General features: G+C 37.8%; 1 protein-coding gene across 6 annotated transcripts; it reads right to left on the bottom strand.

Annotated features, from left to right (window-relative positions):
• Positions 1–328: 328 nt before the first annotated feature.
• On the bottom strand, positions 329–17,537 carry SLC25A16 (solute carrier family 25 member 16). 6 transcript variants are annotated; one of them, XM_049810396.1, is made up of 9 exons: positions 17,414–17,537; positions 16,368–16,460; positions 13,977–14,110; positions 12,253–12,316; positions 6,227–6,348; positions 5,628–5,694; positions 4,663–4,825; positions 3,701–3,769; positions 329–1,938 (listed from the first exon to the last, which is right to left on the bottom strand). In XM_049810396.1, the coding sequence occupies exons 1-9, from the start codon at positions 17,505–17,507 to the stop codon at positions 1,782–1,784; spliced, it is 963 nt and encodes a 320-aa protein (XP_049666353.1). In that variant the 5' UTR covers positions 17,508–17,537; the 3' UTR covers positions 329–1,781. The 6 variants fall into 6 exon arrangements, 5 of the variants coding, with proteins under 5 accessions (XP_049666353.1, XP_049666357.1, XP_049666355.1 ...); XM_049810400.1 differs by lacking the exon at positions 17,414–17,537 and adding an exon at positions 16,928–17,002; XM_049810398.1 differs by lacking the exon at positions 17,414–17,537 and adding an exon at positions 14,609–15,227 and having other exon boundaries at positions 16,368–16,427.
• Positions 17,538–17,989: the final 452 nt, after the last annotated feature.

Here is a 17,989-nt window from a genome sequence, read left to right on the forward strand (position 1 = left end):
CACAGCAAAGAACTGGCACCTGAGAAGATGCTTATTTGCTCACACAGTAAAACAATACAAGAATGAAAAATGGCACATTCCTTTTTTTTTATTTTCTTTTATAAGGTGGATTTAGCTCTATTGCAAGGACTTTAGAAGACAAAAATTCACTGTGATATTGGTTAGTTTTCCTTTATGTGAAACTAAAGAACAGATGAAGAATCTTATTTGTTGTCTCTTCATTAAGAATGACAATGTTATGCAGATTTATGTAGAAAGGCAAGCATACAGATAATTCCAGAGACATGCATTCTTTCTGGCTGCAACACATACAAATCACGCAAAGACATTAGTTCAAAATTTTTAATAAAATAAATTCAAATACATCTCATTCTCTTTCCATAAGCTACATTGTTAAATATCAAAGAAATACATATTTTTAAGAAACTGAAAAGAAAAAAAATTGAGCCACAAAAGTTGGTATTGAATACATAACTCAAAATCCAGTTTGTCAACTTTGTCAAAATTAAGCAAATGGATCTTACCGTCCATCACTTAACATAACCATTACCAATTCTCTAAAAGACACTGCTAAAATATTTACATTAAATAAATAACTTACATCATGTAAAGTAAATGCTTTACAGTTTCCTGAATCAAGTGAGTAAAATCAAGAGTACCAATGCAAATCATGTATAAACAAGTCTGGAAAATAATTCCCTCTACAAAAGGAATTGCAGGAGGAAGAAAACATGTAATAGCCTATTGCATACCATACTTTAGAAACAGTACATATACACATCTACAGACTCCAATACAATCTTCATTTTCTTTTCTTGCGCGAGAGGTTGAATATGGTCCATATGCCTAAATAACTAAATGCAGCAGCATGCAGTCGTTTGTCACCATGTTTTAAGGTAGGGACAAACTTTTTTACACAAGCTAGTACTGGAAAGTACATAAAATACTCAGCCTTCAATAAACTGAATCGAGAACATTCAGCTCCACAGAAAAGGTACAGAAATGCCTTGTAAGAATTGGCCCATGCTAACTGCCTTAAAGAGATCTTTTCTAGCACTTCTCACTGTAAAAGTTCCCCCTGGTTTTATTTGTGTAGATGACAGCCTTTTTTAGAATAGAATGTATGCCAAGAAACTGCTTTCCAAATTGCAAGATTTCTAACAATATTAAATATAACCTGTCATTTTTTATTGAAGTGGTTGAAGAGACTTTCATATGTACCAATTTGAAGATATATGCATTGTTCTTGCATACAGAAAACTTATGCAAAAAAAAGAATGAAAAGATGCTTAAGTTGTAGACTGATGAGTTCAGCTTCTACAGAGCTGGCAAGTATTTGAATATGAAAATCATTGCATTTTGTTCAAATCAGTTAATTCAATTTAATTTGTAAAGAACAACAGATGTCTAACTACTAGCTTAAAAAGCAGTATAACCATGCGTGTAACTCCTGGAATGGTGATAAAGCTAAATAACTAACAGCTTGAAACCCGTATAAAATGTGGGTGTAATTTTAAAACTGTGTAATTCTTAACATTAATCTAATGAAGCCTAGAAGCTCAAGTGCAAAAAAAATGTTTATAGCTAACTAATGTTTATTTTGATCTGTCTCCTGGTTTGACTCCAGGAAATAAACCACATTTTGGCAAATAAAAATGTCAGACAGCAGCAGTTCCACAGTAACAGATAGCTTTTTTTTTAAACTTCAAGTAATTTACTCACCAATAGAATTTGAGCACTCATAGTGTAGTTTTACAGGAAAGTCTTCTAAAAAAAAAAAATTAGTTGAGGTGCAAGAATTGTTTCATAAGTTCATATGTGGTAAAAGCCACAGCCTGGGAAGGAATACAACGAATATAATTTAGAGATAAACCACGGTATAATCCTCTTCGTATTCCATGTTGTTGGTATACATATTTCAGTGTCTGCACCATTGTACTGGAAAAAAATAAGAACTCAAATCATTACTGGATACACATATTCAGTAGTCAAAATCACTTTCTTTAAATACAAGACACTTGCTTTACTTGGTCCATATAACAAAGCATTATAGTCTTTTTAGGACTCAGAAGACAGTCTGAGTATCTGCAAGAAATTTGGGCACAATGGCTGGGAATTGGGAAGGAGACAGTGCAATCCCATCTAAAAAAGTTTCAGTCTGAAAACACCTGCCCTAAAAAACATATTAAGACATTTTACACCAGAATGGCTACGCATATTCTCTTGCCTATCTGGCAGGAAGGAGTTGAGAAGCATCAATTCTTCTTACAAATGTAACACTGAGTAACAGAAACATAATTTGTCCAACTTAGCACACACTTTTTGCATTAAAGATCAATATTTAGGCTTGTATCCCATTCTCTTTGAGCACTCGATCATACTACCCGTTCTTCTAAAGCTCCGCATATAAAATTTATGTTTAGCTCTGTATTTGACATCTTGCATGAGTATAGCTTCCTCCACCATGACAAAGACCTAATATTTTCTCTCAAAAGAGAAATACTAGAATTTGTTAAGTATATAATATTTGACCTTATTAAAAGCAGAATTTGCAGTGTATAGGCAAGGAGAATGATTTTCCTTGCATACTGATAATGAAACTGAGCAAATGGATATTAAATGCAAAACAATGTAAATATCTGTAAGGTGCTCAGTATTTCCAAGCTATTAAAGACATTGCTCTTTAAGAACATCTTCCATGTGCCTCAAAGCTTTTATCCTCTCATCCTCTAAAGACATATATGTCGACTCTCCTTCAAGGCACAGCTCTCTCCAAACATGGTCACAATAATATTTTTAAATTGGGAAGCCTAATGTCTGTAGAAGTAGTTCTCACAAATGCAGAAAGTAAAACCCCAAGAACAATCAACACATTTTTATTTTAAAAGTATCTGGAGCAGAAAATAGCCAAGTAAAAAATCCCATTAAGACTGCTAAGGAAAACAGAACAGCAACTTTCACAGTAAGCAACATCTAGGTTGTTTATGAAAGGTCACTAAGACCGACTGCTGTTAGTAAGATCCAATTCACCACGCAGGAGGTTCACACTAAATCACTGGATTCAAACATATACAATTCCACAAGATTGAAAGTAGCCAAGATAAAACTGTCCTGGAATTGAATTTGGTTCAGGCAATTTGAAATTCAGAAAGTTTTTTAAGATGAGAGCTGATTTAATACTATGATTTTAAGGATATTATGGTACTTCCACTTCTACTGGAGGAACCCCAACTACATGTGGGGTGTGTGACGTTGCCGTAAATGCAAGAAAGGTCAAATAAAACAGTATTATGCAAAATCATCTTATGGAAGAGATTCTGCACCATTAAAAAACCCTTTGAAACATCTAATTTCAGTAGAAGCATGCAGTCTGTCTCTTAAAGATCCTGCTGATATTAAAGAAATACATGGCAAGTCGAGTTAAAATACAAAAAATTATGTTACCAATACAAACACAGTATTACTAACAAAAGTGCCATTGTGATTTCAGTTGTTTTTTGTTTTTTTTAACACCAGAGTGTAATGGCACATTTTGCCTGTGTGGAAACTTACTCATTAAAAGAATGAAGAAATCAACAACATAATAGTTTTGGGGGGGGGGGGGGGGGGGTTTGGTTTTTTTAAAACTTTAAAACTAAGAATTTAACTTTGCTCAGACATCTAAGAATTCAGTCACTACAGATGAAAAGAAAATACTTACAGGCACTTTTCAGAGTCTGGGAGAACTGCTCCTAACTGCATTCGCCTACGAGTTACATCAAGGGGATATCTACAGAGGAGATATTTGAACAGCAGTTCAACCAGATGTGTGATGACTATATGAATATTGTTTAAAAAAGAATACAAAGACGTCCATGTGCAACCTCCAAGCTCCCTTTTCAGTGAGTCAGGAATCCGGCTCAGATTCTCAACACAGCTGAAAGTTCTCCAAAAAGGGAGACTTCCCCTATACAAGCAAAACCAGCAAATCAGATCTCTTAATATATTCCATTTGGCACAAGTAAGGAAGACACATGAAGATCAGATGAGAGTATAAAACAGTCTGTAAAACGCTGGAGGGAGAAGACACCTAAATCAAAAATAAAATTAACAGTTTAAGGATTAATAGAAAATGACATTTGTAATGCAGTGATTTAGTGAAAAATTGATGCCATATAAGTCCATTAAATTATTTTATTTTATGGACAACATAAAATATGACAAGGGCAGCATGAGAATGAGAAAGCAGGCAAAATAATAAAAAAAAAAAAATCAAGGCCAAATACAATATCTAAGACTTGGAGGGGGGGTGTTGTTTTTTTGTAATTCTATGGCTTCACAGGTTACATTGTTTTGAAAATAAATTGGAATAATAAAATTCTGCAAATTATGTTCATGGTCAAAATTTCATAGTTTACCAAACAAGATTCCAACTGATTTTAGGAGATTTGTCTGAATTTGTTTAATTAACTGAATGCATGTATCTTTAAAGACTCTGAAGATTAAATAGATATTTAGTAAATGAAACAATAGGAAATAACTGAATTCCAGTGTCTGATTAACCTGATTTTAAAACCTTACTAATAACTAGACTTACATAAAATCATATTCTCAGATAAGTTTCTTTAGAATGAACAGCTATAGAGAAAAAAAAAAAAAAAAAACCACAATACCCAAACTTACGATATCGTCTGAGCTATTGCTCCAGCTATGCCACCACACAGCAGATTTACATGTGTTTTCAAAACTAAGACATCGGGATTATCTAATGAAGGCCGTCCAAGCAAGTTAGGTGCTTGAGCAAGTCCAATGCTCTTTAAGGTACCAAAGGTAAAAAATGAAAAACCTAAAAGGAAATTTAATTTTATGTACTTTCATAAAAAAGCAAACTATTTGTTGATGCATCATCATCATAAACAAAAAGCTGCAATTACAAAATGAAACTATTTTCCAAATCTTATAGAAGTTTTTCTTAAGCAGAAAGAAATAGACAAATAATATTTTGAACTTCTACAGTAACTTCTGTCCAAATGAATTAGTGTTTATAATTAACATTAAAATAATGCTTTAAATAAGCTAGACTGTAGGGTTTAAATTACTGGATTGCTATTAAGAGTAATTCCTGAGATCTTTTTAACTGAAGAAATGGCTCTCATCTTTTAAACATTAGTGTAGTTTAGCCAGGCAGTTCTGATGTTCCTCCATCCCACATCACCCACTGCTTTAGCTTGTGCAAGTATGTACATAAAAGTGACCAGGAGATGGAGCCAATACAGAGGCTCTAAGTCTCCATCTCTGGAGTGCTCTGCTCTCTCATGGATCTACCTGTTTGAGAGAAATCTCATACATACTTTCTTGTGGGAAAACTGGGAAACAGAAGAGAAAGAGCCACTACTTTACCTCTCTCCCTCTCAACTCCAAGTTTCAGAAAAGCTAGGCTTTGCCTGTTGAATATGCTTTAAACACTGATCAATTCTAGATTAAGATTGAAGAGTTGCAAATGCTTCTACAGGCTTCCCCTCTCCAGTCAGTAAAAAACAGAATCCTTGATTTTAACAGAAGCTAATTAACTAGGGTGTGCAAACATACTATGTAAATTTAGTAGCACATAACTGCTGAAGGACTGCCACATTCTGTTTTTAACTTACCCGCATATGGCGCCATTCCTACAACAGTTGGCATCAGCCCTCTGTAGAACCCACTAAAACCACCTTCCTTTAAAAGAAAAATACAAGTACATTTGTGGCAAGAAATACAACAAATGTCTTAAGTTATACAACTGTTCATACAGATTCACGTGACAGCAATCTGACTAGCATCATCTAGCACCAAGGAGCTAACATCAAGTTCCATTTCTTGTGCCTGAAGAATTGAGGGGACAACTGCCTGGCTCCACAGGAGATAAAGAAGTGAAAAGGAGAAAAATCAACATCCACCACCATATTCTAGGAGACATTTCTACATTATACATATCCCTCCTCCCCAAATTTTTTTATATCATTACTGCTTGTTCTTGAAAAGCAACTTCCCTCTGTTGTTTTTGACCTCCCACTTAAATGAGTCTTAGCTATATCTTAGCATCCTAAGTAGAAGAAAGCATCCAGATATTTTTTTACATTAAAAAAATCCAATGTGCACACAATGAAGTCATGTTATTTTCCACCAAGCCACTATTTTCAATGCAGTGCAACATTCTTTAAAGAGCATATTTTGCTTTGACAGGACTGAAGATTAAAAGAAAAAATACCTTTGTGTAAATCATCTTGAATGCATGGATAATTCCCATGTACTTGTGTTCCCCTTTTACTTGGAACGCCAGACGAACTCTAACCATATCAAGAGGGTAAGTACAAATCACTGCTGTAATACCTTTATTAAAAACAAAAACAAAACAAGCAAACAAAACTCACCTACACCTTATCTGATTCTAGGATTATTTTGAAAATTATAATTTCCTTTTGTGGCAGTGAGTATAATAGCATATACAAATGATTTTGTTAAAGAAACACTTGAAGTCACTTGTAATCAGCAAATAGGAACACTAACTTCAGCAACACACTATTTATGTTTATACTTGGTGTTCACTGAAGCTGCACACCTAGGCCTTGATTTTCCAAAGGTTTATGGGCCTAACTGTATTCACATGAGCAATCTCATTTAAGTCCATGGCTCATTAGCATCAGGCTAGTCAAGCGCATCAGCTTTACTGGATTGCAGTGATGAAACCTAATCCTACCATACCTTTAAAAAAAAATAAATAAAAAACAATCCACCAAATGTACATGTTTAATTTCAAAAACAGTGTCAGAATTTGATGTGATTACTGCATATAGATACAGGTATCTATCTACTGCATCTGAAAATACTAAATATATTCTAATGACATTTAAAATAAAGTCAGGATCATACCAATGAAGTGTACTCAACTGCGTTGCATTACTGCATTTTAATAGTTCATGTTATACCAGCACTTCTGTTTTAAAACTCTGACCAAAAAAAGCTATTTCTAGACTTAAGATGCCAAAAAAAAAAAATCAAATCTTAGGATTCATCCAGTTATGAACTGCTTCAAAACTTGATTAGATGCTGACCAACTTGTAATTTTGGAAACAGAACTCCACTACAGAGAACAACTCCTCTAACAGTTCACTGAATAATGAATTCTTTCCTACTGCTGGTTTTTGAGGTAAACCACTCATATGCTGACAAATTATTTGGAGGGAATAGATAAAAATGTTTACTAAGAACAGAGGTCATCTTCTGGTGGTATACCACCGCCACTAAAAAAAACAAAAACAAACTGGGAAAAGGAGAAAAAGAAAACAAAAACCTTCATGACTGATATTGTTTTCTAGTAGCTGCTCTGATTTAGCTAAACATCACCTTTAAAAATTGGTCCTACAGAAGATAAGCACACTTTTTACACTGGCAGGAAATTGCCACTTCCTCTTAAGTTTTAGTAGTCTTTTAATGATATCTCTTTTTGTAGGTGTAGCATTTCCCCTCCTTTCCATAAGGTCAAGAGAAAACCACAAGAGGGAGGGAAAAAGAAAACAAAACAAAACAAAAAAACACAACAAAAAAAACCCACAACAACAAAACCCAAACACAACACAACTCCAGCAAACAAACTCTTCATAACTTTTATGTCTGGAGAGGAAAAAAAAGCAACTTGAGTAAGCTGAATGATCTGACAGAAGATACCAGGATTAGATGAGGAGGAAAAAAAAAAAAAAAAAGGAACGCCATAAGTGAGCTATCAAAAAAGCTGACACTGGTCAACTGTCAACTGAGAGTAAAGTTTGTGGCCTTCTGGAATATCCTACCAGTAATGTATTTTAGAAGACAAAAACATCTCTTTCAGAGATTTTGGACGATTCCTCTAAACAAAAAGCAGACATCTGCTGTTGATTTCTGGTGTTGTCTCACCCATAGGGTTCAAAAGTTGGAAGCTACAAAACACCAAAGCAACTTTAGGACTGTTTCCACTGACCTACATTATTAAATGCAATCCCTCAAGACTACAGCCTTTTCCGAATGGATTGCCTAAGATGTCCAGAAATATTCTAAAATGGATGAATTCAAGCAGTTTAAAAAAAATAAAACAAAGATAAAAAAGCTTTTACAGAGCTTGAGTTCACAGGAAAGTCATCCCACTTCAGAAACCAGACAACTTTATCCCCCTTCTCTTTCCAATCATGCTCCGATATGTATCCAGGAATATTCTCTGAACAAAGACCAGCAAACAGACTAACGAAGAGCTTGGTGAATGCACTACCTAGTGAACACAGTCCCAAAATAGTACAATTGAAAAAAAAAAAACCAAACAGATGGAACTGAAAGAAACCGTATGTGGTAAGGATTTAAATAGGGTAATTTTTTTTTTAATTTTTTTTTTTACTTTTTCTTAAAATCCTCTAGCCATGAATTCTGAAAAAAATGGGATTTCTAACATCAGCCACAAAATACGCTTTCTTGAAACAACTGGGAGAGGCATGTTACTGCTTACTGTTCATATAAGCAAAAGGTACATACAAGGGATCAAGATTTCCTTTGGGGCTCAGGACAGACACTGTTCTTTCTGGAAGAAATGGCAGACAGCTTTGGGACACAAAGTCATTGTGCTGAGTCTACAAAATTACTAATCTCATCTCTACTCCCTAAATATTATGCGTTATCAGAAGTCAGACCACAGCATATTAAGGCCGATTCCCTTTCTTGAGGAAGCAAAGTCCATCCCAAATAATGAGAGCTGAGCCAAAAATCTCTCCCACGGTTGGTTAAACAGGACAGAATTAGGAAGTATCTCAACACTTAAGAGATACTTACTGCAATTCCCAGTGTCTGATCTGAAATAATCACAATAGGACAATGTAGCTCCTCCCTCCTTTAAGGAACCACTTCTTCAAAAACAGCAGACATTTTCATTGCAAATGCTGACTCAGAAGTCAAGGAAGTCGGGGAAAGACCATTCTTCACTTACCATAATTGTCCTCAAGCACCTTTGACCACTCTTGGGGACAAGATACTGGGTTACACAGACCTTTACTGAGACTTCGCGCTAATGAAGCACAAGAGGAATTAGACTGTCCTTGATTTGCTTCCCAGGCTTTGGGAGTTAACAATGAGATTAGCTGTATAGGGATTTATCTCTGTCTCCCAATTTCCCTATTATTCCTCCATTCTTAGTAATTTTCTTTCTTTGAAAATAAAAATAAAAAACTATCTGGAGCAAGGAAAAAAAGTGAAATACATTTACAAATATTAGGTACTGCAAACATATCTGATACGCAAGTTTTTATGATTTCTGTATCATGCTCTTTGTAGTTTATCAATAGATCAAATTAAGTACTACCAGGTGATTCAGAGGTATACACAGTTCAAAAAGTGATAAGCACAGGTCACAGCCTTGAACTGCAGAAGATATGCTCCTTAAGTAGTACAAAGATTAATTCATCAATGAGGCATCTTCTGAATAAAACAAAGCTTCAGGAACTATACATACAGAGAAATAGCTCATGACAAAGAGCATTTATCGGACAGGTTAAGGAACTGCCTAATTTACAAGTCCTAATATTTCTAGACCTCCAATATATAATTGTTTCTTTCTGACTTGCACCTGAAGAAATAAAGAGCACAGATTCCTTTAAAATGTTGACTCAAATACGTAACTAATAATTACATACTATTTAAAATTGAGACAGGCAGTGTCATCCGAGATCAGTACTATTCTCCAATCACTTTTACTATAAGTAAAAAGATAAAATCAAAAATATGCTTTCTGTATTAGTTTCGTGGAACTTGAGTTTATTCTAGATAACATCTAGTCTTGTAGGGGTTTTTATTTTTAAGTTAATCAAGTGCAGGGGAGGAAATACACATTTCTGTGCTTTAATTCAGATTTTTCAACTAGAAAACTAAAATAAGATTTAGATTGGCAAAATCATCCTGTGATACAGGTGTTATTTGATCATTTTGTTTCCTAAACCCCACTAACCTCTATGATTTCTCTATCTTAGACCCGGCTCTGTTTTTCCTTAAAAGAAGTCATACACCATTTATCTGTTAATGAGGTGTTACAGCTGAAATTTGAATCACACAAGACTCAGGAAATTCAGAGTTAAAGTTTCCCCAGTAACTTTAGCTTGGCCTCCTTAAATGTATGCATTACAATAGGTTTTTCTTTTCTCTCACTCCACTACCCCCATCCTCATTGCCTTGTTTTTCCCTGTGGATATGCTTTTGATCCTGTTTATCAGTTACAGAAGATACTCCAATGTTTCCCACCACTTTGAAGCTGACTCAGGTCTGTTGACTGCTAGTAATGTTGGAAACACTGACATAAGCAACATTTAACTATCGGTAGCATACATAGAAGTGAAAGCAGGCAGCTATGTGGCTAGATGGAGTAGAGGGGGGAAAAAAAGGAATGGGAAACAAGGGTTTATCCATTTTCAACTGTGTAATATTGGGTTCCAGGAAACTGTGAAGACCCCCCTCCACCCACCATTGGCGTTCATGTAGCACTTCGTCTCCTTTAGTCATTTAAACTCGGAAGAAACAGAATAATATCCCTTACTGGAGCCAATAAGAAACTAAGCCACAGGAGTTAAAGCAAGTAATATTACCAATTGCTTTTAAAAGTCTTATTTTGTTTGCAAACCTAGAGAATTCTGTATCAGATTTCAAACACTATGCTCATCTTAGTGCCCCCTTCCTCCTTTACATCTTCTTGGCATACTCAATATAAACCCTCCCCTCTTATTTATCTAATTAATATCCCAAAAAGCAGTTAATGCCACCTAGTAAACAAATCACAAGACACTCACATGTGATACTATTTCTATACCTGACTGCTATATTCATTTCACTGCACACCAAAGTCTAGCTCATCTACTCAGTTTTGGGGTTCTCAATACCAGACTATTGAGTATATTGTCCTGAAATGCACCACACAAAGCTTTTCATTTGATCATGGTTTCCAGACAGGAGTGTATATTAATTTTATTTCTATTACTCTAACCACCCAAAACAGATTTAACCAGTAAGGTGCTTAAAACAATGCCAGATGCTGTTAATTTATCTGAACAAAGAATTCCAGCGTGTTCAACGCTGACAGAGTTAAGCTGATTATTCAATGTTTTCACAGTGCCTCACAAGTCAGGTTCCAGGTCTCTGACAAGGCTTCTGAAAAAAAGCTAATAATAAGCTTCTTGTGGGGAAAAGAAAAAAAAGTGTTCTTTAGTACAGTTAAAGCCAGGGGAGGGAAGTGCATGGAGAAAGAAAAAAAAAAAAATTATGTATTTTTTTCCCACTTCTTTCAGATAGAAAGTCAGCCAAGTTCTGGAACATATCTTGCCAAATGGGTTTTGCTAGTTTTCAGGGTCTTTGAATTGTTTCATTTGATTCTCTTTCCTTTTCCTCTGATGGCACGCAAAGCCAAAATACTTTCAGAAGGTCTTCCTAGGTTAACTAAAGGCAGTATTAACAAAGCACAGTATTTTTATTCCAAAAGAAGCTAAATATTAATACTCATGTCATAACTATTTAAGGACTGTCTCTAGACAGTATTAAGCCTGTTTTACAAAGTAAAAAGCACATGAAGAACCACCTCAATTAAAAATCAGTCCACTATTACTTACCTTTCCCTGTTTTTTCTTGGCTACTTTTGGCTGAATGACTAACAAGAGGAAAATAGAAATGTATGATCATACTATATACTGGCAGTTTACAAATGGGCTTTTCTACTGCTATTGCACTAACTGATAAATGATGTTTTTTAACATTCACACATATGATCTAAAGAGTATCATCATGACAATCCTGCACTGGATGTTAAAAAGTATAGACATTCCTGGCAAATCCAAAGAATCCACCCATTTAAGGAGCTACAGTTCTCTCTACTTCTATGGGCTTATATTCAACCTAGTGGCAATGGCAGGCAGGCTGATGAGCCAATTCTACAAAACCCTGCATCTTTATACTTCATCTGATGACACTGGATTTTTCATTTTTTAAAAGCCGTAATAAACACTATAAAAACTGTGCTTTACGACATAGCGCAGAATTCAATGCTTGAAGAAAGGTATTTTAAAGAATACTGTTAGACAAACAGTTTTCAATTAGGCAACTATGTTACATTAACCATTTACTAGTATTTTTGCTTAATACAAATTTGCAACAGTTTGACCTGAAAACACATCAAATCATTCTCTAAACAAATATTAACTTTTCAGTAAAAGGGATGTCTGAAATCCAAGTACAAAACCATACCTGCCATGGATCCAGCCATTAATCGATGCACGTGCCCTGAAATGCCAAGTTGCTTCTTTATTACCTACAAAATACAGAACATTTACGATAATCGTATATCAGAAAAATACAGGGAAGTACATCACACAGTTTATTAGCACATTAATGCAAACTCTGTAGCTGTTTCCAAAAAGTTTACAACACTGCAAATTCAAACCAGAGCACTTAATTACTGTTAAAAGAATTTTCTTAACATTGCTGCTGTTACCAATTTCTTATTAAAAACATGAAAGTTCTAAAATTCTACTAACAAGGCAGAACGATTAGTTGAAAGTATTTGTGGTGTTTACTTCAGAAACTAGATTAATTGTTTATTTAGTTATCTTTAATGTGTGTCAAACAAGGCAAACAGAATACTATCCTTGTTGCATGATAGAGAGCAAAGGACACTGAGCAAAGTTGAAAAATTACACATTTGAGAAGAGTAAATTTTTCTTCCATGCACAGCACGTGAAATGTACTCCTATAAAGATATTTTTAAGACTTTAACTGGATTAAAAAAAAAAAAGAGAGAGAGAAATCGGACAAGCATTTGAGAGCAAGAACTTCTTAAGTTACGTTACATCCTGGAAGGAAGTTAAAAATTAGTTTCCAGGCTTTCATCAAATAACTGAGACTATTTAAGAAGCAGTTTCTGCCAGAAAGAATATCATTTAATATCTTCCTTCTTTAAGATTTTTTTCCTTTTACACATTCCTGCAAAACATCTTGAATGTTTGTTGTCAGTTAATACATAAAAGAAACTGCTACAATGCTAAACAGTTTCTTGAAATTTGCAGATTCATAAATCATTTCATTATAAAGCATGGCATGCAGTCTTTTATTCAACACAACATAAAACAAGCATAGATCAACAGCATTTATGATTACACCACACAAAAAGAACACATGAAACTCATTACAGCTATTTCTTTGTATTAGCCTTCTGAAATTTGCTCTTTAGGGAAGGCAATCACAATTTCAATCTCACTGTCTTCAGTAAAGATCATGCAATTTACTTCACTGGGTACTAAATCTGACCTTTCAAACACAGAATTCCTCATTGCTAACAGTAAAATGGCATCTTTCACCACATATAAGCAATGTTTAAAAACATGTTCATGCTAACACCTGACCCCCAAAAGATGTTGCAGGGATTTATTATGTATTTATTATGAAAGAGTAAATCCATGAGAGCAGAAAGGAATTTGAAAACCTTGCGGGACCCTGAAATGAGAATTTTTTCTTCCAGGTTATTTTTATCTAGAGGCTGACACGGTCGTTCATCAGGTCAAATATAACAGTCATATCCAGACAGACTTTCAAGTTTAAGTTATTCCACCCATCAAGAACTAAGAATCCCAACACAATATAACAAAGAATCTCCATTTTACATTTTGTTCCTATATTATTCACAAAGGGCTAACTTATAGCAATACAAATAGCAGCAGACTTTAGATTACTTTCTTCTTTCTTTAAAAAAAAAAAAAAAAAGGCTATTATTCTCAACAATACAAAGGTACAAAAATCAGTGGGAATTTTTTCCTTAAGCAACACTGCTAAAAGTTTCACTGTCGCCTTTACCCAAAAGACATGCAGCTAATTAAGAAGATACAAAAGTTTCAGTGTTAGTTTCGATCACTTAAAGAATCTGTATTCTTTGTAGGCAGAAAAAAAGAAAAGGAAAACAAAATAAATTCAACTACCTTTTTATATTGGTCAAATGCCATAAACTGAATTGCGCCATATGGAAAGATTCTAATCATCATTGCCCCATTTCCTTTATACAGCCCAAGGTAACCTTCCTTTTTGGGGACAGCACACAATGTAGAAAACACTCCTGCCAGCAATACAAAAAGAGGTATTTAACAATTACACTGGGGGGAGGGGAAAAAAAAAAATCAAGCAAATATTACTGACATTAAGAAAGTATGCATAGAACTAAGGCCGGATCATGCTGCTCATATAAGTATGGAGAGTGGAAAATCCCCTTTCGATGCCCAAACATTTCCAGAAGGAGGAGGTTTAAGGTATAGTTTTATCAGCTTTCTCACCTCCCACACTCGGTGGACCTCTTTCTGAATTCATGCATTCAGGCCCCATGACTTGCCTGGACTGCAAGCAATCCTATTGCCAATAATACTATCCACCCACAGAAGCTAATACTAGCAACAGAAGGATGGAAACTGGTTGACTTGCAATTCAGTCAATTCAAAATAAATAAATAAATACTTTTAAACCATGGGAAAACAATCTAATATTGCTACATGCTAAATTACGGGTTAAATGCCATCACTGAGGAAATTAAGTAAACAAGTTTAAGACTCTCATTACTTACAACTTAAACATCTCACACTTCCTGTCCCAGAGTTGTTGCAACAAGAAGCAATCCTATTCCCTTTTAATAGGTGGGAAACAATGCAAGATCACACAAAGTTTGGGCAAAACCTACAGTTTTATTATAAACATATTATTAGTTACGCACAATTGCTACGAAATTGACTTGTTTTGTTGTTGTAAAGGAATAAACTGCAACAGTTAAACAGCTTTCATTCATACGCGACTAGTTAATAACATAAGAGCTGAACATGAAAAAGGCTTACACGTTTATCTTGCTTTCAGGCAGAAAAAAGGGTAGTTGACAAACTTTCATTTGAAGTTTAAATAAAACAAATATTAATTAGTTTCTGGAGTTCTAAGAATACAATATTAAATGTATTTTTAAGATGTCATGCTTATCATATGCCTCTGAAAATACTTATGCCATGCTTAGAATTTTTCTCTACCCTGCAATGAGCAGTTACTGATCTTATTTCTGAAAACACATGCTCCAAGATCCATGTGGCATGAACTCCACAGAGCAAGGGCAGTAAAAACACTTAGTGAGGACTTTGATGAACTAATCCACTGCTTCCGTGCACTTACAGGTATCTCATCCATGTAATTTTCTTTTTTGCCTACACGTAACAAGGACATGCATTCAAGTCAGACACATTTCGAATAAGCACATCATATCTAACACCCTAAATAGGGAAGAATATAAGATTTTACTTGCCAATTATGGCACAGTACAAAGCAAACAGAAAATAAGAATTTAAAATATCAGTCAAACCAATTATTTCAGCCTTCAATTCTTAGACTACAGATTTGAGCGCACACTTACATGACTGTGTTACTAAAACGCCACATTACATGTGTTTGCCTTTTTGGTACAGTGAAGTGAATAGCTAGCCATTGAATTTTGGTTCAAGATTTATTTTTCCAGCCTTTAAAAAAAATGATCTTTAGTGCCTAAGTTAAAAATTCTGAAGTTTTATTACATGTAAAATTAACCAACTCAATTTTTTTTTTCTTGACAATTGTAACACGCTTAAATTTTGGAACATAAGTCATGACATATTTCAAGAACATAGGACATAAAAAACCTCAAATACTATGCACAAGAGGGCACTGTTACAGCCTTAAAGAGAACAGTTCTGAACATGCTGACAACTGAGAGTTTATTCTCTCACCATGATGCAACACAGATGCCGGAATACAGATCACCTGCACCTTACGGCAAGCACAAATCCACTTCTATCTTCAATTCAAGTCAACCGCGCTGCTGTCTGCGAGCATAAGCAGCACATGAGCCTTGTGGGATTTGTCGGTCGCTGTCTTGTAATCAGCAGCCCCCGTAAGGGCTACCAAGTTCTGAAAACCACCGATTCCCACAGCCTCTGGGAACTGGCAACCACTGTAGCAGATTGCAGCAGTTACCAGCGGTGACAGTTTTTACATAAAATAAGAATTTTACCATTCTCCTGCTGGCTTCAGTAAGGGGAAGATCAAGCCTAGCTCTCATACGCCTTATTGAGGATTATTCTGACATCTCAGTCTCTAGCGCATCAACCACGACCGCAACTTACTCGCGCAGGGCTTTGTTTTTCTTTTTAAATGCTAACAAAACACGGCACAGAGACCGACCAGACAGATCTGACCTTCTGTCTGATTAGCGCCTTTTTTTTTAATCAGCCACGTGGCCGAGTAAATCAACATACCCAAACCATACCCATTGCATTCAAAACCAAAAATTAGACACACAGCAGCCATCTTACCTAGATGTTTGTAATGGTGGTTATGAGCTTGCAGCAAAATCTTTACTCGATCCAGCGGTGCAGTAGTTGTTTTGGCACAACATCCTGCAACACCTTTCCAAGAGGGGAAACAGAAAAGTGACGGGATGCCAAAGTTCTTTAGGTCGGCAGATAAAGAAGGGATTTTTCTAGCGCATTTGTAAATGGAACAGGGGAGGAGAAACTCGGTTAGGAACTGGAAAAAGCCCTGACGACGAGTAAACAGCCTCTATTGGAAGCACGTTACAAAACCGTTAAAGCCTTAATGAAACGCCTAAGCTACTTTTCCCGATTACAAACTCCGGGGCCACCCTCTCTGAGAGCTCAGCCGCTGAACCCCCGGCGGCAGCTTTCCGAGAAAGTTACTGGAGCGAGTTCTCCGCCCCGCTTCCTCCCTCCCTTCTGCGGAAAACAGCCCTCGCCGCTCGCCCCGGAGGAGCCGGCTGCGCCGCACCCCGCGCTACTTCGGGGAGCGGGAGCCTCCAGCGAGTGCGGCGGGACGCGAAAACTTCTGATCTTTCTGAACAGAACATCTTCCCCACCCCCTTGCAAAGCAGGCAGCTGGGACAACACCCTACAGGAAGAATAACCGGGCTTTTTCTCCAAGAGGTTAATAACGTGGGGTTGTGTTCGCTAGGCTGCCGTCCCGTGTCGTCCCCGCTTCGCGCCACCTCAATCTGGACAACAGCAGTCGCGACAGTCTCGGGACACGGATAACCCGCCTTCCCCGAGCGCCCCAGCGAGGGTCCGGGCTCCTTAACCAGCGACTACCCGGGGCTCTTCGCTGCTCCTCACACACGCGCCTGTACCGAGTCACCTGCGTTAGCACACTGGGGGAAAAAGGGGGCAAAAAGGAAAAAAAAAAAAAAGGGGGGGGGGGAAGCGAGGCCCCCGCCTCCCCCCCAGGACACGACCCTCCGGACAGCAGCTGCACCGGGGCCACTGACACGGAAGCGACCTCCGCCGCGCCGCCCCCGCCCCGGCTCCCCTGCTCCCCTCCCGCGACAGGCCCGCAAGAGAGCACCCACCTCCGGCGATGAAGGAACGCAGCCAGTAGAAATCGCGCCGGGCAGCGCCCGGGGGCAGCGCGGCGCCGGGCCCCGCCGCCGCCGGGGAAGCCATAGGGCAGGGCTGGGCGCGGGAAGCGGCGGCGGCGGCCGCGGCTCCCTCAGGCGGCGAGCGGGCAGCGCGTGGTGCCGCGCGGCGCCCCCCGCCGCGGCGCAGGGGCGGAGCTCGGGGCGGCCCCCGCCGTCACTGCGGTCCCGGCCGCGGCCGGGGCCGCCGGGCCGCGCCGCGGCGCCTGCGGATGGCGTCAGGAGACGGCCGTTAGCGGGCGGGCCGCCCCTCCCCCTCCCCCTCCTCCGCCGGCGGGGCGCTGAGGAGGCCGAGGGGCGCCGGTTGGCGGCGTTTACCCGGTGCGGAGCAGGCCGGGCGGACGGCTGGGCGGGGAGCCGGCTCGTCGGCCGTCGGTGTAAGGCGTCGGAACCCCCCGGGATCGCTCGCTGCTGCCCCTGTTCCAACAAAAACGTATTTTTAGAGCTGGGGGGGTGCACGCAACCAAAACCTAAGGAGGTTTAATGGGGCTAGACAATAAAATACCTCGA

This window comes from Accipiter gentilis, chromosome 9 (genome assembly GCF_929443795.1).
Source record: "Accipiter gentilis chromosome 9, bAccGen1.1, whole genome shotgun sequence".
NCBI classification, from domain to species: Eukaryota; Metazoa; Chordata; class Aves; order Accipitriformes; family Accipitridae; genus Astur; species Astur gentilis.

Excerpts from the sequence above, each read along its gene's own strand:
- SLC25A16 (XM_049810396.1), bottom strand. The coding sequence starts at position 17,507 with ATGGCTTCCCCGGCGGCGGCGGGGCCCGGCGCCGCGCTGCCCCCGGGC. Across the intron at positions 4,826-5,627 it reads AGGAATGGCGCCATATGCGG|GTTTTTCATTTTTTACCTTT; the intron begins GTAAGTTAAAAA and ends ATTTCCTTTTAG. Across the intron at positions 1,939-3,700 it reads CCAGACTCTGAAAAGTGCCT|TACAATGGTGCAGACACTGA; the intron begins GTAAGTATTTTC and ends ATTTTTTTCCAG.